The sequence below is a fragment of the Orycteropus afer genome, unplaced genomic scaffold (assembly GCF_000298275.1).
Source record: "Orycteropus afer afer isolate SDZICR_OR568_19922 unplaced genomic scaffold, OryAfe1.0 scaffold00006, whole genome shotgun sequence".
NCBI lineage: Eukaryota > Metazoa > Chordata > Mammalia > Tubulidentata > Orycteropodidae > Orycteropus > Orycteropus afer.
Genome location: NW_006921593.1, coordinates 8,084,973 through 8,108,728, shown reverse-complemented (window position 1 = coordinate 8,108,728; position 23,756 = coordinate 8,084,973). Strand labels below are relative to the sequence as shown.

At 46.9% G+C, this 23,756-nt stretch overlaps 1 protein-coding gene across 1 annotated transcript in view; it reads right to left on the bottom strand.

Moving 5' to 3' along the window:
• The window catches only part of GALNT17 (polypeptide N-acetylgalactosaminyltransferase 17), a 501,273-nt gene that overhangs the window by 240,216 nt on the left and 237,301 nt on the right, over nucleotides 1-23,756 (bottom strand). The window contains exon 3 of the mRNA XM_007940592.2: nucleotides 3,428-3,594. Coding sequence (XP_007938783.1) covers nucleotides 3,428-3,594 — 167 coding nt within the window. The remainder of the gene's footprint in view (nucleotides 1-3,427; nucleotides 3,595-23,756) is intronic.

The window sequence follows — 23,756 nt, the reverse complement described above, 5'->3', positions numbered from 1 at the left end:
TCAAGAGAGTTCACCTAAGTAGGAAATGCAGTAATTGTCCTTGTGTGATTGAATTACTTATCTCAGCATCATGTTTTCAAAGTTCATCCATTTTTTTCACCTGTGGCAGGACTTCATCTCTCTTCATGTCCATATAAGCTACTTTTAGTGTATCCATTTGCCTGTTGATGGACATTTAGGTTGTTTCCATTTCTGACTACCATGAACAGTGTTGTGAAGAATACCAGTGTATGTACATGTGTATGCTTCAGTCATCGCCACTAGCAAAATTCACCTGAGTAATTTCAGTCAGAAGGAATTGCATCATAAAACAAAAAATCAACCAACCAACCAACCAACCTATGGCTATTGAGTGGATTCCAATTTATAGTGACCCTAGAGGACAGAGTAGAACTGCCCCATAGGGTTTCCAAGGCTTTAAATCTTTACAGAAGCAGACTGCCTCATCTCTCTTGTACGGAGGAGCTAGTAGTTTCGAACTGCCAACTTTTTCCTTAGCAGCCAAGTGCCTTAATCACAGTGCCATCAAGCTTAATGTAGGCCAATGTGAATACCCAAGCTTTATGAAACAAATTACTTAAGGGGGAAAAAAAAAAAAAGAATGAAGAGGAGGAAAGACTGCAATCCCTGCCTCTCCCAGCTCCACTGTCCTGGACTCACCAGACTATGCTGAGTCATTGCCCGAGTGTCTTGGCCAGGGTGTTACACAGCCTGAGGATGGTGGCCCATCTGCCTTCCTGACAATGATGGTGGCAGAGATTTTTTTTTAATAAAAAAGTAAATGATTAAGTTTTACAGTTCAGGAAGAAAAAGCAGAACATATATTCATGTAAACTGTAGAATCTTAAGGACATAAAATGTACTTTAAGGAGGGTAAAGACGTGGGCCATGGGCAGCTGCCTCCAGCTAATCTCTTCAGTGTTTTTTCCGATTCTATGAGATCTCCGATATAGTCAACATTTCCCACAACGAGAATGCATTACTTTTAAGATCACCAATAATAATAATAATAAATGGTAAGACCAAAAAACCAAACTCACTGCCATTAAGTCATCTGACTCAAAGTGATCCTATAGGGTTTCCAAGGATAAAAATCTTTATGCAAGCAGACTGCCTCATCTTTCTCCCACGGAGCAGCTGGTGGGTTCGAACCTCTGACTTTCTGGTTAGCAGCCCATTGCCTTAACCCCAGTGCCACCAGAGCTCCTTAATAAGTAGGAAGGCTAGAGAACCGTTTTCATCACACCTGAGCAGAAGGTAAGCAGGGATAACAATATCAATGTTAGAAGAACAAGAATTCAGGGCAAAACAAAACAAAACAGAGGGGATGCTTTGAAGATTAAGGGAGCACTCCGTAATGGTCATGACGTCAGCTGATAAGAAAAGCATAACCAAACCAAAACCCACTGCCATCAAGTCGATTCTGACTCATAGCGACCCCCAGTCAGTTTGCAAGGCAGCAAATCTTTTCAGAAGTAGATTGCGCAGTCTGCCTTCCATGGAGCAGCTGATGGGTTTGAGCCGCCAACTTTCTGGTTAGCAGTCAAATGCCTTAGGCACTATGCCACCAGAGCTCCTTAGGGAAAGCATGCAGGTACAAATCTATGGCTGCCAAGGACACTGACGACAGGACACAGAAACCACACAGTATGAGGAACACAGGAAGGCACAGTCATTGTAGGGGGAGATTCAAAACACCATCATCAGAAAGATTTCAGAAAAGAAACTCAATCTAAAGACACAAAATTGATGTCTGGCAGGAATTCAATTCCATAATCACTGTGTGTGTCTGTGTGGGGGGCTCTTCTCAAGAGTACATAGAACACTTACAAAACTCAACAATAAAGTCACACAAAAAAAATCTCCATAAAAAATATATTAACTTCCTCTTCCAGTTAAAGAGAAGGCGTAGGTGAAAGCAAGTGTAGTGGGTGAAGGCAAGGCGGGGAGAGAGGAGACCGAATGTCTAAGTTAACACAGCCAGCTCCGGTCTCTTAAGTGTCTGGGGGGACGGGGAGGATGACTGAACCCAATAATTCGTTCCCTGTTTTCTTATTCACTAAATATGTTCAAGAGAAGCCCTGGTGGTGCGGTGGTTAAAGCACTCAACTGTTAACCGAAAGGCTGGCGGTTTGAACCCACCAGCCTGCTTTTGTGAGGATTTACAGCCTTGGAAACCCTATGGGGCAATTCTACTCTGTCCTACAGGATTGCTATGAGTGGCATCGGCACGATAACAATGCATTTGGTTTGGTTTTGGGTTTTGAACATCTTCTGAAAGGGCAGCGATGGTTTGGTGGCAGAATTCTCACCGTTCACGTGGGAGACCCCGGTTCGATTCTCGGCCAGTGCACCTCCTGCACAGCCACCAGCCATCCGTCAGTGGAGGCTGGCATGTTGCTAGGGTGGAGCTACCAGACTGAGGCAGACTAGGAAGGAAGGTGTGATGACCCACTGCCAATATCACCCAATGAAAACGCAATGCATCCCAACAGTCCAGGCTGTAACCGATGATGCGGATGGCGCAGGACCAGACAGCACCTTGTTCTGTTGTGCGTGGGGCCACTATGCGTGGGGCCAACTCAATGGCAGCTACAACAACAACCACCTTCTGTTCAGAGGAGAAGCCCCTCGGCCTTAGAGCTCACACGATCGCTGGATTTCTTTTATGTCATGCACTCGGTGGGAGAAGTTCTCCCTACAGTGAGCACAGCCAATTTCATGGTTCTGAGCCAAGACAAAGGCACAGTTAGCAGTTCCCATCACACCGAGACCTCAATGGACATGGCCCCAAGGACCTTGGAGGAGTTTTGCGATGGCCATCCAGTGCTGCCTGTGATCATGGGCACAGTGCAATGAACCATTTTCAGTTGCAATTTTCCTTCTGCCCTTGTCAGAAAAAGACATTGGTAGTGTGGGTGTGTCAGTCCCTCAATGACATCTACTTCAGGAAATGATCCATCAGTTACCGTTAGGTCAGTGCCAACTCACGGTGACCCCACGGGTGTCAGAGCAGAATTGTGCTCCACAGGGTTTTCAATGGCTAATATTTTGGAAGGCACTCACCAGGCCTTTCTTCTGTTGTACCTTTGAGTGAACTCGAACCTTCAACCTTTCAGTTAGCAGGCGAGTGCTTTAACCATTTTCACCACCCAGGGATTCCACTTGAGGCAATGACAAGAAGAGAAATTAGCCTAGATACATAACCTGTATTTATTCTTAAAAGCCTACAGAACTCAAGGAATAATGAACCTGTGTGTGCCTAGGTGCCTTGTAAAACACCTCCCACTCCCAGATACACTCCAGGGACCGGGAGGCAAAGGCACTTGGACTCATGTTGGAATGGACGTGACAGCCCTCACTCCCAGCATCATGTGCCTGCACTTGCCCCTCTATGAGGCATCCTGCAGGTTGGCCGCCCCCATACCTTCATCACTGTTGTCATCCACCAGAATGATCTCCTTCAGCAGGTGTGTTGGCGTGTGATTGACAGCGCTGTGGACCGATCGCAGGATCACCGACAGGGCCTCGTTCACAAAGATGAAGATAATGGAGATCTGGGGCAGGTCCTTGGAGTATTTCAGCTCCTTGCACCTGGAGGAGAACAGCAAGGAAATCAGTGAGGAAAATGAAGGCCCAGCACTGCAGTAGACACGGCAACAATTCCAGCCAAGTCTTCATGCACATCCCCTGAGGAACTCATCACTGGTTCTCTCTTTTGGTCTCTCCTTAGCTAAGAAGTGAGAATAAAAGCTAGGGAGGAATGTGTAGGTAATCACCTTCATGAACAAGTACCTCATTTGCCATGAGACCAGAAGAACTGGAAGGTGCCCGGCAACCAATACAAAATGTCTTGATCAGACAGTCTACAAAAGGATCCTGATCAAAAGGGGGAATATGTAGAACAGAAATTCAAACTTTGATGAAATCCAGACTTTATGGAGCCATAGAGACTAGATGAACCCCCTACCCTATAATCTTTAAACTTTAAACCAAAAATATCCCCTGAAGTCTTGAAAGCAAACAACAGTTTAACTTAATTAAATAATGTTAGCCTTGAGCACTGGGCCCTTTTAGGAACTACTGGGATCAAACTGACAACAATAATTCAAAAGATTAGAAAGGAACTTTAGAGGGCAACACATTTATGTTAACTGGGGAAGAACACTTTGGAGAAGGAGGATGAGGATGGCCGTACAAGTTGAAGAATGCAATCAACATCCCTGAATGGAACATGTAGAAACGGTTAGACTGTTTATGTTCTGCTGTGTATATTCTCCACAACTAAAGTACATTTTTAAAAAAATTGAGCCTGAACGAGGAGCATCCATCTTTCACACATAGGTATCTCCTGGCCCACGCATCCATGCACCCGACTTCTGATTCCCAGCATGAGGGTTTCCTGGCTGGAGCCCGCTTTGCTGTCGGCTTAGGAGGCAATTAACCCATTCCCAGCAGCTCTCACCCAAAGACCACTGGGAGGTGATGGATAAGTGCCCCAGTCCCTTCATCCCTGAAGCAGGTTAACTCTGCAGGAGGGGCCCAGCCCCAGTTGTGCTCAGCAGTGATCCACACACCATAGCCTTTGGGGGACCCTCCCTTCCCAGGCTTCCTTTGGCTCTCTCCTGCAGGTGCTGTCCTTGCCTCCCACATCAACTCTGGGACAATCTTCTCTGTGATCCATAGGGTTTTACTGGCTCATTTTCAGAAGCCAATCACCAGGCCCTTCTTCCTAGCCTGTCTTGGTCTGGAAGCTCCACGTGAAACCTGTCCACCATGGGTGACCCTGCTGGTGCTTGAAATTATCAGTGCACAGCTTCCAACATCTAAGCAACATGCAAAGCACAGCAATATGAGAAACAGACAGAGGGCTCATGGCCAAATAAACTACCTCTACTTAACCTTTGGGAGCTCTGGTAGCATAGTGGCTAAGGCACTTGACTGCTAACCAGAAGGCTGGTGGTTCAAACCCACCAGCCACTCCTCGGAAGGAAGGTGGGGCAATCCTACTTCCGTAGTGATACTGCCTCGGAAACCCAAGGAGGGGTCGCTATGAGTCAGGGCTGACTCGATGGCAAATAACAACAACAACAACTTAACCTTTGTTTCCAAGGTCTGTTTCTAGGAGATCCCAAACTAAGACAAGGAGCTCTGGTGCTGCTGTGGTTAAAGCACGGGGCTGCTAACCAAAAGGTCAGCAGCTCAAACCCACCAGGACCAAGCTAAGACGTCTACTGAACCCACCAAGTACCCAGCACTGCACTGGAGGTGGCTGCTCTCACGAAGCTTGTATTTCAGGAGAAGACATCTGACACACTCGTAAATCACTTCCTAAAGCAAGGGGGGCCCATGCCAGTATCGTTTTTGCTGCCTCTGAGCTGGCTCCCACTCATGGCAACCCCATGTGCATCAGAGAAGACCCGCTCCACTGGGTTTTTGAGGCTGTGCCCTTTTGGAAGCAGATCACCAGGCCTGTCTTCCGAGGTGCCTCTGGGTGGGTTCAAACCGCCAACCTTCCAGTTAGTACTCCAGCACTTAATCATCTGCGTCACCAGGGACTCTAATTCCTAACTCAATACACCCTAACGCTCGGTACAAGTGTTCCTGGTGGTAAAAGACAGGACTACCAGTCCAAGCAGCCCCTCTCTCCTAATATCCTGCAGCCCCCACATCCCTGGAGACAGAGAGAAGGGGCTGAATTCTAATCATCCAGGACCAGAGAGCCCCAGCCTGCCCAGGTGTCTGGGACACACGAGACGAAGGGACACCCGGAATGAGCTCTGACTCCGTCTGGCAGCCCTACGATTTTATTTGATGCTCAGTCCGAGCCATGTAGGAAATACCAAGCAGAAAAGCAGCAGAACAGAATATGGAGATGCGTGTTTTAATGCATTACTCTTCTCCTCGCGTGCACAGTGTGGGGAGGGGGGGATAGCAATGAGATCGAGGGAGAAAGACGGCTGTTTTTTATGTTGAGCAGCTTGGGCCGTGTCGGGCTGTATTAATCATGTAGGCAATTTTTGGAAGAAAATAAAGTTTTGTTATAATATACATTGTGTCTCCTGGAGGAGCCTGCCCAGGAAGCCATTGATCACGCAGCCTCATTTTTACCACGGAGCTGTAAATTCACTTCTGGGGGCTGCCAGCGAGGTCAGAACCGCTGCCTATGGGCTCCTGGGCACACCCAGAAGGTTCCTCCACGGCCCCTCGGCCAGAGGCCAGCAGTGACCCTTGGCCTGGTGAGGTGGCAGCACGTTTCTCAGCCCCTCATGCGTCAGCCTGAGCACGTGGGTGTGCGGCACACATGCTCTACACCCATGTGCTCTGAGCTGGGGTCTCTGCTCCTCCGAACAGCTTCAGAGTTGGGACCATAATTGAGTCAATAGGTAGTCCTAATGCTTATGTGCTTGGCTACCACTCAAAAGGTTAGTTGTTCGAATTCACTCAGAGGCACCTCAGAAGACAGGCCTGTGATACACTGAAAATGTCAAGGAGCACAGTTCTCCTGACACACATAGGGTCACACCATGAGTGGGAACTGACTCCACAGCAACGGGTTACTGGTTATGCCTCAGAGCAGCATAAATCTCCCATACACTGTATTATCTCATTGAATCCTCCCAACGACCTTAGAAAGTAGGCGGTATCATCACCCCCATTTGACAGATGAGGAAGCTGGGACACAGAGAGGTGAAGTCCCATGACCTAAATCACGCAGCTTAAATGCCGGGTCCTTCAGGTGAACTACATCATGTGGTTTCTGTGATTGTTAACTGCCACTGAGTCAGGGCCCAACTCACAGTGACCCCACGTACAACAGAAGGCAATGCCGCCCAGTCCCACACCAATCCTGCGATCAGCTGTGGATCAGACCATCGTGATCCGTGGGTTTTCTTGGGCTTTCAGAAACACATCACCAGCCTTTCTTCCTAGTCTGTCTTCATCCAGAAGCTCCACTCAACCTGTCCGATATTATAAAAGCCTCCACAAACAGACAACACACACGAGGTGCACTGACCAGGAATCGAACGCAGGTCCCCTGCATGGAAGGTAGGAATTCTCCCACTGAACCACCAGCACCCCTGTGTGCTTTTACACTCTTCCCAGTGTCATGCCTAGGTGAGGCAGGCTGTGTGGCTGCGGCAGAAAAACCTCACGCAGTTCCCAGTTCAGCCACTTCCTCTCTGGGGGACCCTGGGTAAGCTGTTTAACCTGTGTGAGCCTCTGTTTCCTCAACCTGGCCCTAAACGTCCACCTAGGAGCCAGACATGTCATACTCTTGGCCCACTGGGGGTAAAGTACGGGTTGCATTCCTGCCCCAGGTCAGGTGGGAGTGTCCCTTTCAATGGGACATGGGTGGGCAGAAGCCAGCCTCACCTCCCTAATGTGGGTGGTGCAAACACAGGCACCGCTCCTGGCATCAGGTTGTAGATCTGGGCGGGGGTCCTTGAGTCGTGTCCTCCAGGGGTGCTGTCAGAAGCCTCTTTACTGAAGGGCCCAGGCAGAGACAACAGGCTTGCCCTGTGCCACTGGTAACCCATCGCAAAGGTCCTGCTGCTAACCACCCCTGCAGCTTTGAGGTCCTCCTGCACTGGGCCAGCTCAGGTGAGCCTCACCTCTGCTCAGAGTCAGGCCCAGGCCGGTGTGAAAGGTGCACCCATGTGAGAGCTCAGGGCGATGGCTGGAGCCAGCTCAGGACAGACATCCTAGGACCTGAGCTCCTGCCCTTACTCCCTGGCTGTCTGTCCCCAGGTCCCTCCTAAGGCAAAAACTCCCCTCCCATGGCTCCTCTGGGTTTACCATATCCTTCGGCTCACCTGACCCATCCGTGCCAGGTACGCTCAGCTCACCTGACCTATCACTGTGCCAGGCAACCAGCAGGGCCTTCCTGGCTGCTCACCTCAACTTTGGCCCTGGGTGCAATGACACCCATAGGTTTCTGCCCCAACACATGCCCCACCCAAGAGCAGGGAGCAGTTACTAAACACCCCAGAGCTTGAGCTGTGCGCTCTGTAACTGAGAGTTTCAGGATGTGACAGTAAAGCACATTAAACCCATGTAACAAGGCCATTTGTAACACGAGGCAGTGAATGCCAAGTGCCAAGTGGACATCCCTGCAGCAGATGTAATGGATGAGCCAAGGGGGGTGGAGTTCAGGGAGAGAGCAGGTGAGCTGATTGGAGAGACGGATCAGATTGGCTTGGCCAGGGACACAGGGGAACACAGCAAACGGAACACAAGGAAGGCACTGGGGTCCTTTCTTCTTAATTTCAGGGCTTGTGGATGCAATCTTTCTAAGCCTGTTGAAAGCCTGGACAGTTAAGAGCCAGGTCCTGGGACCACAGACTCATGTCAGCACTGCGAATTCATAGCAGGCTGAATCATTTTCATCTTCAGAGTCTCCACGAACACACCTCAGTGAGTTCCCTACTGAAGACTCTTCCCTGCAGACAATAGGGTCTCTGTTCCATCAGTGTCCCATTCTCTCTGCCAATCATTCTCCAAGATCCCAGCTCCGGGAGGCAAAATGGAGGGAAATGAGGAGGGGAATGGCAGCAACTCCAACTGAACAGGAACCAAGTCAGAAAAAACACTCCCTGACTATTCTGAGGGTGGTCACTATCCAAGGAGGAAACATGAGAAATTATGGCTTGGAGACATGTTCACATTCACCCTTTCCACTGATACTGGCACACGTGGGAGCCAAGCACCCCGACTGCCTTTCCAGGCAGGGTCTGAGGCAACAGTCTTCTTCCCTTTCTAGAATGCTCCATTTCCTCCATCATCCTCCAAACAAGAAATAGCTAAACAAATAGAACTAGTGGTTGTCAAGTCAATTCTGATGCGTGGTGGCCACACGCGTGTTGGAACAGACCTTGCTCGTAGGGTTCTCAAGGGCTGACTTTTCAGAAGCAGGTCTCCGGGGCTGTCTTCTGAGGAGTGTCTGGGTGGACCTGAACGTCCGACCTTTGGTAAGCAGCTGAGTGTATTAACCATGTGCATCAAATGGAATTGTCCGTTTCCATCCAGAGACGTGGGTTTGATTCCCAGCCAGTGCACCTCCCGTGTAGCCGTGATCTGACAGTCAGTGGTGGGTTGCATGTTGCAAAGATGCTGAACAAGGTTCAGTGGCATTTCCAGACCAAGAGGGACTAGGAAGAAAAGCCTGGAGATCCAGTTCAGAGAAACCAGCCAATGAAAAGCCTGTCAATCACAATGGTCTGATTTGCAACCAAGGAGGGGGATGGCACGGGACCAGGCAGTGTTTTGTTCTACTGTGCACGGGGCCACCATGAGCTGGGCGCCAAGCTGACGGCAGCTAACACGATTTACCCTGCTCCACTGAAACTGCTCTTAAAGTTCCTAGCGATATGTCTGTGGCGAGAATTAATGGCAACGTCCCAATTTCACACTGGACTCATTTTGGCAGTGTTGGACACTGCTGCCCCCTCTTCATAGGGACCTTATACTTTGGGATCCTGAGACGTTGTCTAGTCCTCTAACCCTACCTCTGACTTTTCTCCCAGGTGATCTGTCCTAGCTACTCGTCCTGTCTGCTTCACAGGTTGTCTTGTTACTACTGGTCTTCTAAACTCCAAAATTCCTTAAAGTGCCGCCTTCTGCTATTCTTGCTTCCTGCACTCGTCCTCGGTGACCTCATCCAAACCTATGGCTCCAACTATAACCCAAACGCTGATAGCTTCCAAACCCACACCTTCAGCCTGGATCCTATCCAAGCGCCAGCTTCCCACTAGCCATCTCCCCTTGAACATCTTGTGTTCTCACTGTTGTTGGCTGCCATGGAGACAGCTCTAACCCACGGTGTTGCCCATCCTGTACCACCCTCAGAATCCCAGCATGTTCACATTTGCTGTTGTGGCCACTGGGCCAATCCACCGCACCGAGGGTCTCTCATGCCCTTGGTGGCTCTTTACTTCACAAACACGATGTCCTCCCTGAGCGACTGCTCTTATCATCCCCCTGGATGACATGGCCAAAGAGAGCAAGCTGGGATCCAGAGGTTTCCACTAGCTAATTCTTGGAGGGAGATCACTGGACTCTTCTTCCCAGTCTATCTCTGTCTGGAAGCTCTGCTGAAACCTGTCCTCCATAGGTGACCCTCCTGGTGTGGGAAACTTCACTGGCATAGCTGCCAGTGTCACAGCAACATGCAAGCCACCCCAGGACCACACGTTAACACCGTGGTGGTACAGTGGCAGTACATGCAGCAAGCTCGTCTTATTCCCTTTACTTCCCCAGAGACTAGCACAGGGCGCGGCAGATAAATGGTTACTGAACAAACAAATGAAGCGCCTGCTTCCTTCCCTATCAGCCCTCTGCTCTTCTAATGATGAAGGTTATCACTGATTTCCTCCCGTGATGAGAGCTTCGGCAGTGGCACTCCAACACCTAAAAGACGCCACCCTGAACACAACTGTATTACCGTCTCTCTCCCTGGATTTACTCATCAGGGCTCAGACTGCGAAAGCAATTTGGGTCAAGTGCATTATGCAGCCCAGTACTCCCTTTTCTCTTCCCTCCACAGCAAGCCTCCCCCAGAACCCTAAGAAGGAGTAGGATCATTTTTAGCAACAGCAAGCCTTGCAGAACTCAGCGGAGCAGGGGCTGAGCGGCTGAGATGTCCAAGGCCCCCTTTCAGAAGCATGTCCTAAGGGAAATGCATACTTTGCCAGGTGGTCTGATTTCTCAGGGTGAGCTCTGCAGTTTCCACATCATCTCAGCATCTCAGTGCCACACGGAGTCATGTCCTGGACCAATGCCTACTCTGGCATGTGAGTCCACATATGTCCCACCTATTGTCACATTGGGGCGATTTGCATAAATCAAGAGTCGGTCTCCCGCAGGCATGGCTTTGTACGTTGGGGTCCAAGGAGCCCCAGGGAAATCGTCAGAAACTGAATGCATGCTGTTGTGGGTGGATGAGTTTGTGTTGGCTTTCTGGGTACTGAGTCTGTACTATTCATTGGCTTCCGATGGGGGTGGTGGTGGTGGAGTGGTAGCATTCTCGACATCCATGCAAGAGACCTGGGTTCAATTCCCGGCCAACGTGCCTCATCCAGAGCCATCACCCGTCTGTCAACCTCTTGTGATTGATGCTGAACAGGTTTCAGCAGAGCTTGCAGACTAACTGCCAAAAATCACAAGGTGTCTCAGCTTCTTCTCGTGGCCGTGGTTAGGTGCTGCTGAGTGGTTTCTAGCTCAGGGCAACGGCAGGTACAACAGAACGCAACATCGCCCAGTCCTGTGCCATCCTCACAACCGTGGCCACATTTCCGCCCATCGCTGCAGCCACTGGGCCCCTCCATCTCATGGAGGAATGTCATCTTCTTTTTTGCTGCCCCTCTACCAATCATGACCTCCTCCTCCAGGGACTGGTCCCTCCTGATACCAGGTCCGAAGTACTGGAGACGAAATCTCACCATCCTCACTTCCAAGGAGCATTCTGGCTGCACTCAGTGCTGCTGTAACAGAACTAGCAGAGAGGGTGGCTTCAACGAAGGGAGATGTATCGTCTCACAGTGTAGGAGACGAGAAGCCTGAATTCAGGTTGCTGTCTCTAGGAGAAGGCTCTGTCTGCTCTGGAGAAAGGTCCTCACCTCTTTTCAGCTTCTCTTCCTTGGTTCCTTGGGGATCTTCAAGTGGTGGCCTGCTGCCTTCTGTGCCCGATTGGCTCTTTTCTCATCTCAAAATTGATTGGCTGAAGATGCATGGACACTGTGGTGTAGTAAATTACTTAGTGTGGCTTTTCTACCCATAAGTCTTTGTAAACTCCAAGATGGGATTTTCTATGAGCAACTGAGGAGCTCCTGATTACTGAAGTTGTCCACCTGGAGTATTTCTGTTGGGAGTGGCACAAAACAATGTTCTGGGAGGTGCCCACTCTCTCTCAGGTGTTTAGAGTTCTGATGCTATGACTGGCTAGTTTGACCACCCTGCCAGGCTCAAAAGGAGGCCTCCTAGAGGCAGAACTCTCTCTGACTGCTGGTTGAGGAAGACGTGCTGCTGAAAGAGACACGTGCTCCTGAGACACGCGTTGCTGGGAAAGAGACGCAAGAGATACACACTGCTGAGTAAGACACCGAGGGACATGCACTGCTGGGAGAGAGACTGTGAGAGACTACAGTGGGCTGGGAGAGAGACTGAGCATTTTTCCTGAACTTGAATTGTAACCTGTGGCGCTTCCCTAATAAACCTCATAATCTGTGAGCTCTGTGTGGCCACTGCAGCGAATTATCGAACCCAGAAAAGAGGTGGTGGGTGCTTTGGGAGGAAGGGTTGGAGAAAGGGCTGGAGAGAGGCAGCATGTCTGGCCTGGCAGGAATAGGCCTTGGGCTATTGATGGTGATTCTGTCTTCCTCTTGTGGGATTATAGGAGGTCAGAACATGTGGCCTCCTTGCCCTTTTTGCAGACAGGAATACAGCCTCATCAGCATAACAAAGAAAACCCTATTCCTGGAGGAAATTACATCCACAGGCACAGGGGTAAAGATTTACAACACATACTGTGGGGAACACATTTCAATCTATGGCAAGAGTTCCATCCACAGCCGCTCACGAGGGAGATGGCAGAGTGTTACATTATGTGGTTCATGGGTTGGCCATGAGTTGGGGCAACTCCACAACAGCCAACAACAACACTAGCCCCCCACAAGCACTGCTGGAGGGGATGAACCAAGCACTGGGCCACACAACAAACATCAGAGGGCACCATTCTCACCGGGCCACCCCACGCCCTAGTCACAGGCCAGCGACTGGCTCAGCCTCTGTTTACAAGCACTGCAAGGTCAACAAATCTTCTATACCTTCTTTGCCAGCCTGGTTCCTATAAACATTTATTCTGGAATGTTCTCCAAGCCATTTTTGATTCTTGGACTTATTACCTACTGGCCCCATGCCTCCCTAGGAAGACTTTCTCTCTTGAGTCATGAAGAGTTACCTTTCCAAGGACGGAAAATCTCAGGTCTCTCCTGGCCAGGTGGCAGACAGACTTGTCCCTCTCTCTCTCTAGAAGCTTTTTTAAGCAAAAGGGATGGATCCTTCTTTTCCCCTCCATTCTGACCACAGTTCCTGCACAGCACTGCTTTCTCCAACAAGAAGGGCAGACACACACGCATGCACATGGACACACACATGCACATGGACACACACATGCATGCACATTAGGGAACACCCTTCTGATGATCAGTTCAGGAGATGAACCCATCTGGGTGTGATGGACCATACCTTCATCTTGCTGCTTTCAACTGAGGATTGAAAAAAAGAAGAAGAAACAAACCCTGCAGTTTTATTAAGCAGCAGCTCAGATACAAAATTTCTCCAAACAATTAAGGGTAAATTAATGCAGACAGTTTCAGGTCACAGCTAAGAAAATCTCAGCAAGCTTCAGGCACAAGAAAATGCCTCCTAAATGATTGCCTACATAGTATTTGTCCTATAACCTTTCTAAGGTTGAGCACAATGAGAGTGGACAGCCCCAACAGCTCCAGAAGGGACAAAAATACATTAGGAAATGATGTAAACTGGAAATAATAAACACTCGTATTTCAAGGCCCAGCAGATGCAACAGGTGGCCGACAGGAGTCGTCACAGAAACCAAAGGCCATAAAACCTTCTCCTCTCAGCCAACATCTCCTGTGTCCCCTGTCCCTCCCAGAGCCCCTCTCTGGTTCTAAAGGTTGTTGCTTGATAACATCAGCCCAGAAATGTGAAATTTATTACCAAAATAGCTATTTCTCTTTTTAGTGCTCTAGCCAAACTGGTCAGTTGAGCCCATCTTTTCAATAACATTGACCCTGAAAACACACTTGTTTATTCCCACGTCTGGGTCGCCATTGCATCCTTGTTATTTTTATTGTTACCTCCCCACAGAATGTCTCCCCTGCAGATGGTCTCCCCCAACACACCAGCTCCTACAGACCTAACCTGGCCCCGCGTAACTACGTCGGCCACACACTGCCCTCTCCCTCCCCTGAAACTCCGGAAGCAAGTTAGCAAATGCTCTTTATACTGCATGGCATCCCTGGCTGGTGCAAATGTGTAAGTGTTCAGCTACGAACTGGAAGGTTGGTGGTTTGAATCCAACTAGAAGTACCTCAAGAGCAAGGCTTGGCACTCTATGTCTGACAGATCACAGCTGTTGAAAATGCTACCAGGTGCAGTTCTACTCTGAAACAGAAGGTTAGAGGGCACAGTTCTGCTCTGAAACAGAAGGTTATGGAGACTAAGAAACCACTGGATGGCAACAGTTTTGTTTAGTTTTGTTTTACGTGTGTATGTTTTGTTTCTTTGTTGTTGTTGAGGACCGTCAGGTCAGTTTTGACTCATAGTTACTCCATGTTAACAAAGCAGAACTGCCCCGTAGGTTTTCTTGGCTGTAATCTTTACGGGAACAGGTCAATCCTCAGGTCTTTCTCCTACAGAACCAATGGGGGGGGGGGAACCTGAACTACCAACCTTTTGGTTAGCAGCCGAACACCTACCTGTTATGCCACCAGGCTCTTCAACGTGTGGCAAAACGCGCCAATGGCCCTGCTCCTTCACCCCTCCCTGCACGCATGTCCTTTGCCATGTGACTATGTACATTTTCCCGCTAAACAGGCAGCGTCTATTCCCCATCCTTTGAATCGGGGCTTACCCAGATGACTGGCTCTGACTGGTACAGTGCTGTGCAACAGCTCCAAGCATGAGCCTCAAGAGGGGTTCTCTTGCCCTCTTGCCCTCAGACATTCCCATGAGAAGCACTGGGCTAGCCTAATGGTCCCGGGGGAGATAGAAGACGCAGAGTGAGAAGCTGACTTCCAGCAGGACATGCATGCATCTTTGAGTGCCGCCCCCCCACGGGCCAGGCCCATGCTAACAACTTTACAGTGTCCACTCATCTCACCAATTTCCGCAATGAGCCAAAATCAACGTGCCCTCATTCTGCAGATAAGAGAACTGAGACTCAGAGTAACCAGTCATGTGAGTGATAAACAGAGCCAAATTTCAACTCCAATCTACCTGACTCCAAAGCCTCTGGAAGAAAGAAGGGATTATTTATCAAGGAGGGTCTGAGTGAAGAGAGTTTTAAGGGCTTTTGCTATTCCTTTATACTTCACTGTGTTGGTCTCCAGCTTTCTATACTAAACCTGTATTATTTTATAATTTAAAACATGCCACCAGCATTGCAAAATGGCAGCAGGGCGGACAGGTTTCAGTGAAGCTTCCAGGCTAAGACAGCCTCGGAAGAAGGAAGAGGCCATCCACTTCTCAAACAACTGGCCAGAGAAAACGTTATGAATAGCAGAGAAACACTGTCTGATATATTACTGGAAAACTTTATGAATAGCCCTGAAACACTGTCCAATATGGTGCCAGAAGATGAGCCCATCAGGTCAGAAGGCTCTCAAAATTTGACTGGAGAAGAGCTGACTCCTCAGAGTAGAGATGACCTTGAAAATATGGATAGGGTAAAGCTTTCGGGACCTCCATTGGCTGATGTGGTATGACTCAAAATGAGTGGAAACAGATGAAAACGTCCATTAATAATTGGAACAAGGAATGTACGAAGTATGAATCTAGGAAAATTGGAAGTTGTCAAAAATGAAATAGAATGCATAAAGATCAATATCCTAGGCATTAATGAGCTGAAATGGACTGGTTTTGGCCATTTTGAATCAGACAATCATATGATCTACTATGCGGGGAATGACAAATTGAAGAAGAATGGTGTGGGATTCATCGTCACAAAGAGTGTTTCAAGATCTGTCCTGAAGTACAATGCTGGCAGTGATAGGATAATATCCATACACCTACAAGGAAGACCAGTTAATACTACAACTACTCAAATTTATGTACTAACCACCAACTCCAAAGATGAGAAAGTTGAAGATTTCTACCAACTTCTGCAGTCTGAAATTGACCAAACATGAAATCAAGTTGTGTTGATTATCACTGGTGACTGGAATGCAAAAGTTGGAAACAAAGAAGAGTTACTGGTAGTTGGAAAATATGGCCTTGGTGAAAGAAGTAATGCTGGAGATCGCATGACAAAATTTTGCAAGACAAACAACTTATTCATTGCAAATACCTTTGCAACAACATAAGTGATGTCTATATACATGGACTTCACCAGATGGAATACACAGGAATGAGACTGACTACATCTGTGGCAAGAGGCAATGGAGAACTTCAATATCTTCGGCCAAAACAAGGCCAGGAGCTGACTGTGCAACAGACTATCAACTGCTCATATGCATGTTCAAGATAAAACTGAAGACAATTCAAACAAGTCCACGAGAGCCAGAATATGACCTTGATAATATCCCTCCTGAATTTAGAGACCATTTAAAGAATAGATTTGATGCACTGAACACAAATGAGCGAAAACTAGAGGAATTATGGGATGACATCAAGAACATCATCCATGAAGATAGCAAGAGGTCATTAAAAAGACAAGAAAGGAAGAGAAGACCAAAACAGATGTCAGAAGAGACTCTGAAATTTGTCCTTGAGCAGAGAGTAGCTAAAGCAAATGGAAGAAATGACAAGATAAAAGAGCTGAACAGAAGATTTCAAAGAGCAGCTCGAGCAGACAAAGCCAATTACTATAATGAAAGGTGCAAAGACTTGGAGTTAGAAAATCAAAAGAGAAGAACACACTTGGCATTTCTCAATCTGAAAGAACTGAGGAAAAAACTTAAGCCTTGAGTTGCAATACTGAAAGATTCTATGGGCAAAATATTGAATGATGCAGGAAACATCAAAAGAAGATGGTAGGAATACACAGAGTAACTGTACCAAAAAGAACTGGTTGATGTTCATCCATTTCAGAAGGTGGCATATGATCAAGAGCCAATGCTATGGAAGGAAGAAGTTGAAGCTGCACTGAAGGAACTGGTGAAAAACAAAGCTCCAGGAATTGACAGAATACCCACTGAGAGGTTTCAACAAACAGATGCCCTGCTGGCACTCACTCGGCTAAGCCAAGAGATTTAGAAGACAGATACCTGGCCAACCGACTGGAAGAAATCCATATTTGTACCCACTCCAAAGAAAGGTGCTCCCACAGAATGTAGAAATTATAGAACAGTATCATTAATATCACATGCAAGTAGAATCTTACTGAAGATAATTCAAAAATGGTTGCAGCAGTATATTGACAGAGAGCTTCCAGAAATGCAAGCTGGATTCAGAAGAGGTTGTGGAACGAGGGATATCATTGCTGATGTCAGATGGTTCTTAGGTGAAAGCAAAGAATACCAGAAAGATGTTTACTTGTGTTTTATTGACTATGCAAAAGCATTTGATTGGGTGGATCATAACAAATTGTGGACAACACTGAGAAGAATGAGAATTCCACAACACTTGATTGTACTCATAAGGAACCTATATATAGACCAAGAGGCAGTCGTTTGAGCAGAACAAGGGAAAACCATTCCCTGGAGAAGGGTATCATGCTTGGTAAAGTGAAGTGTCAACAAAGAAGGGGAAGGCCCTCAACGAGATGGACAGGCACAGTGGCTGTAACGATGGGCTCACGTATAGCAAGGATCATGAGGCTGGCACAGGACCGGGCAGTGTTTCGTTCTGCTGTGCACAGGGCGCTATGAGTCAGAGACAACTTAACAGCACGTAACAACAACAACAGAAGTATCACTTCTTAAAAGATTCCTATGGAACTAGTTTTAGCACTTGACAAATGATTTCAGGATTTGACCTGAAAGACTAAATGGGTAAGAATAAGTAAAAAAAGATCATTAAGGAAAACTAGAAACATATATGATATTAAAATCCAATAGATTGTTCCTATAATGCTAACAAGTAAGAAAGGAACCAAGAGACCAGAAACAGATTCTCTTAGGGAATTTAGTAAATGCCAAAAAGGTTCCAGCAACCCAATGGTAAGGGAAGAATGATTCAATAAATGGTGTTGGGACTATAGTCTTTCAATTGGGGGAAAAAAAGAGATTCCCTTTAAAACACACTTCAAAATAATCCTCAGATAAAAAAAGCTACACTTAGGATTCCAAATATAAGGAAAATAAAACTAAAATATAAGTGGATATTCACACTATGAAGAATTTCCAACTTGAAAAGTAATAGCTTAATAATAATTGCATGCTTCTAATCATCAAAAAGGAGCTCTGGTAGCATAGTGTCTAAGGCACTTGACTCCTAACCAGAAGGTTGGCAGTTCAAACCCACCAGCCACTCCTCGGAAGGAAGGTTGAGCAATCTACTTCTGTAGTGATACCACCTTGGAAACCCAAGGAGGGGTCGCTATGAGTCAGGTCCGACTCGATGGCAAATAACAACAACAATCATCAAAAATAATTTCAAAAACACAACAAACTGCAAAATATCATTCACAATAATTATAAAATATCTGATACTATTCAATAATGAAAACCCAAAGAACATTGTTAGACAAAGATATGGGCACACAACTCAGTGAATAAAAGAAATGACTAATACACACACGAAAATTCATAGAACCTGACTAATAAAAGAAATCCAAATTTAAAAAAAAATAATAATAAAATGTCATTTTATGGTGAAATTACAAATAATTTTCCTTGTTTCTTTCTACTTCTTTTTTTCTTATTTCTTACAACACAGTAAAACACATCAGTTTGGATTAATTCATGGATGACAGAACCACAGCGCAGAATTTAAGGGAGATGTAATGCTTGACTAAACACCCTTAGATGTTCACATAGGCATGACATCAATTGGCATGACTAAGAGACACACCATGTCACCCCACAGCGTGTCCCCTGGTGTAGTTGGAGATAGGATGCTGAGTCAGAATTAGAATCACCACTGTTTTAACATTTCAAGTGCAGATACGCAGAAAGATGACATGGCCTGACCTTACACAACCATCCTAGACAACAAACGTGAACCCCATGGATGAGGACTTCCAACTTTTCTTTCTACCCAGAAGCTATTAAATGATAAGCTTATACAACAAACACAAAATCAATCATTTCCTTGTAAGCCTTCTTTTGTTTGCCAGCATGTAGCTTTGAAAGAGCTGAAGAAACTTAAAGATAAAATGAAAGTACTAAAAAAAAAATTAGAAACCAATTGCCAGCAGGTTGAGTCCTACTCATGGTGACCCTGTGTGTCAGGGAAGAACTCTGCACTGTAGGCTTTTCAATGGCTGATGTTTTTGGAAGTAGATCATCAAAGCTTTCTTCCAGGTGCCTCTAGGTAGGCCTTCTGGTGAACAGTGGAGTGTCTTAATTATTTATACCACTCAGGGACCCCTAACCTTGTTTAAGAATTAAGTTAGCTACAGCTACATCCCAATTTTTGAAGGTTATCAAACTACCATATACAGTTATAAGTGTTAGCCAAGGCTGAGCATTTTATAAAGAAACTGAACGTTCCAAATGGTCTTGCCAGGCATCAGGGTTCATCCCAAACCCACTGCTGTTGAGTCAATTCTGCCTCATAATGTCCCTATAGGTCAGAGTAGAACTTCCCTCTAGGGTTTCCAAGGCTGTAAATCTTTACAGAAGCAGACTGTCACATGTTTTTCCCAAGGAGTGTTTGGTGGATTTGAACTGCTGACCTTTCAGTTAGCAGCCAAGCACTTAATCACTGCACCACCAGGGCTCCTTAACAGGCATTTAGAAAATAACCTAATGATTCTTGCAACCAAATGTATACTTCTGCTCAAGGAAGATGATTATGAAGAACACTTTCCATCATCCTTAATCCCATTTCCATGGGTTCTCAGCGTTCTGTGGAGTTCTCCCTGCCACATGTGCCATCTGCAGACATATGTCACTAACCATGAGTTCGGATTCTTTTCAACCTTCCTCAGGCTAGTAAATTCCATTATGGCCAGGCCTTGTGCTAATCTGGAGACTGCTACACAGACTCAATTCCTCACATGCTGGGCTGGAGTGCAAGATACCGAACTGTTCACAGATACAACAGGCAAGAGCTCCAGTGGTGATAATAAATATTTCTACTCAAAAGATCTCTTTAAAGTGTTAAGAAGCAAAGAGGTCACTTGGAAGACCCAAGCCATGGTATTTTCAATTGCCTCATATGCATGTGAAAGATGGACAATGAATAAGGAAGATCAAAGAAGAGCTGACACCTTCAAATTGTGGTAGAATACTGAAAATACCAGGACTGCAGACTGAACAGACCTGTCCTTGGAAGAGTGCAGCCAGAATGCTCCTTAGAAGTGAGAACGGCCAGACTTCATCTCACCTATGTTGTCAGAAGGAACCGGTTCCCAGAGAAGGATATCCTGCTTAGTAGAGGGTCAGCAAAAAAAGGAAAGACCCTCAACAAAATGGATTAACACAGTGGCTGCAATGATGACCTCAAGTATAGCAAGAATATAGCACACAACCGGGCAGTGTTTCATTCTGTTGGACATGGGGTTGCTATGAGTTGGAGCCGACAAGATGCCACCTAACAACACAACTTGAATCCTTTGGCCCCAGCATCACTCTTCTCATCCTCAGACTGTAGGCTCCATAAATGGTGACATCCCATCACTGGAGAAGCAGCTCACCTTGCTCAGGGACGGTGACCTTATTTAATTCTAAATATTTTGCACCCCACTGGCAAGAGCCAGGAGAGAGAAGACTCCCAGGAAGCTGAGCATTATAAAAATGTTGCTACGCCTATCATGACAGAAGGGTGCCCACTCCTTGATTTTAACATGGAACTCTGCACACATGGAATTGCGTCCCCCAATGTTGTTGTTGTTGTTGTTGTTATGTGCCATTGAGTCGGCCCCGACTCATAGCGACCCCTCCTTGGGTTTGCGAGGCAGTATCACTACGGAAGTAGGATTGCCCAACCTTCCTTCCGAGGAGTGGCTGGTGGGTTTGAACCGCCAGCCTTCTGGTTAGCAGTCAAGTGCTTTAGCCACTATGCTACCAGAGCCCCTGCATATTGAAATCCTAACCTCTGTATCTCTATATAAGGAGCTCTGGTGGCATAGTGCCTAAGGCATTTGACTGGTAATCAAAAGGTTGGTGGTTCAAACACACCAGCCATTTCACATAAGAAGGACTGGGCAATCTACTTCCATAAAGATTTACTGCCTTGGAAACCCAAAAGGGGTCACTATGAGGCAGAATCGACTTGATGGCAGTTCAGCTTAGTGGGGTTTTTTTGGTATCTATATAAATGACTGTGATAGTTACAGTTGTGTCAACTTGGCTGGGCCATGACTATGAGTATCCCGGCAGCTGGATGCAGTTAGTCCCCGTGATGAGCTGGGATCTGCCGCGATGAACTCCAAGGTGGAATCTGCTGTAAGCACCTCAAGTGCCTTTGAGGTGTGGCCTGCTCCCAGTGTATAATGGGGAAGTATAGAGGAAGGTCTGCAGCTTTTTGGTACATCTGGATGACCAGGGGCCGGCCGTGTTTCCTGTCAACTGCGTTGTTTTGCCTGTTGATACTGGGTTCGTCAGCCTCGGCAGACAGCAGCTGTGTGAATCAGAAAAAGCCTTTCACTTCTCCAGGAAGCCTGGAACAAAAGACAGGGCTGAATGAAGCCCAAGGTCAAGGGACCTTCACCCCGGGGGCCTAGAGCTGGCACACAGAACTTGGACTTCCAGCCTCCTAGATTTTAAGAAAGTAACTGTCAAAGCCACCCACTTGTGATATTTCTGTTATAGCAACACTAGAGAACCAAGACAATGACCCTGTCTGGAAACTTTTTTTTTTGTTATGTTAATGAGGTCATACCACAGCAAAAATCAAACCAAACCCATTGCCATTGAGTCAATCCCAACTCATAGTGACCCCATAGGACAGAGTAGAACTGTCCCTTAGGTTTCTAAGGCTGCAAATCTTTACAGAAGCAGACTGCCTCATCTTCCTCCCATGGAATGGTTGCTAATTTTGAACCACTGATCATTCAGTCAGCAGCTGAGCACTTAACCAATGCAACACCAGGGCTCTTTTCACCAGAGCAGTGGGGTTCTAAACCTAATCACTTCTGAATTACAAAACGAGTAAAAGACCCAGAGACACACAGGATGCGACACACATGGAAGGACGCCAAGGAGACACCAGAAACTAGAAGAGACTCTCAGAGAAGGGACCAACATGGCCGATTTCCTGATTTGGACTCAGCCTCCAGACAACGAGAAAATAAGCCTCTGTTCTTGAGAGACACTCCCTTGTGGTATTTCTACTATGGGAGTACTACTAGGTAACTAAGACAACCTTGTATCTGCCTACAAACAAAAAGAAAAGAAAACAAAAAACCCTGGGTCTTCATTTGTAACACACCAAAGGACAAACATATCAATAACATCCAGCAATATTAGCTTTACTGTGACATTTACCAGCTTGAAACATCAATTACGGACGTAGCAAAGTGCCGACCATACTGAAATTTAAAAAACTCACAGTTGCCCTGGAAGAGCTAACAGCTCCATATGAGAAATGGTACATAAATCGCAGTTATGATTCAGAATGATGAATGTCATGAGGGGTTGCCGCAGACCACTCTGGGGCTCACTTCTGGCTGCAAAGAGATCAATGGGGCATCAGGGAAGTTTCCCCAAAGGAGACAAGGTTTGATGTGGGCCAGGAAGCCTGGGTAGGACATTCCCACGTGAGGGCCTGCAAAGGGAGAGATGGCGGGAGGCACAAACTTTCCAGGCAAAAAGGCTAGCATGTGCAAACACAGGGGAGAAACAGTGTGGCGGCCTGCCCCGCAAAAGAAAGGGGTGTTGGAGGGAGTGTCTGGGTGAAGAAACAGCTGCTAACGAGGTATTCCGAAGCCAGTTCATCAAATCCAGGCTTCACCTTCCAGTCGTGGGAAGGCACGATGTCAATCAAAGGTTTATGCACAGGAGGGACATGACCACGCTCGGCATGTGTCCTACCAAAGAGCAGACTCCCTTCACATTGGGCAAAGATGCGAGCTCAGAGGCAGAGCCCAGGACTGCAAAGGGGAGGCAGTGAAACCACTCCCTGTCCACACAGCCTACAGCACACGGCCAAGGTCCCCTTCTAGCTCCTTGCATTTAAAACAGCAGCACAAAACTACTTTCTGGCTATTACGTGCATTAACTATGCACATCAGGCAGAAACAAACACCAGGGTACAAGATCAGAGCCACGCTGGCTGTGGTGGTTAAGGTTATGTGTCACCTTGGCTGGACCATGATTCTCAGTGGTTTGGCAGTTATGCAATGAGGAAATTTGGCAGTTACAGAATGATGAGATTTGGCAGTTACGTACTGATGAAATTCGGCAGTTCTGTATGGATGCAATTTGGCAGCTATGCAATGATGCAGTCATCCTCCATTTTCACATAATGACCTGGTATGGGGAACCTAACCATATCGAGGGAGCTCTGGCAGCATAGTGTCTAAGGCATTTGACTGCTAACTAGGAGGCTGGTGGTTTAAACCAGAAGGAAGACTGCGCAATCTACTTCTGTAGAGATACTGCCTCAGAAACCCAAGGAAGGATCACTATGAGTCGGAATCAACTTGATAGTAGTGAGTTTGGTTGGTTTTTTGTTTTGTTTTAACCATGTTGGTAAGTGAGGAGCGGGCGTATACTGTTGGTTGAACCATAAATGGGCAAAGTCCTTTGGAAAGTAGGTTAGCAGGACCTTTCAAATTAAAAATGAACACGCCCAGCACATCCAGTTAGGAAATGTCAGAAGAATATGCACCAAACCCCAACAGCCGTGGCCTCTGCTGAGAAGAGTGAGATCTGGAGCTGAGGCTTAGAGAATCATTTTTCTAT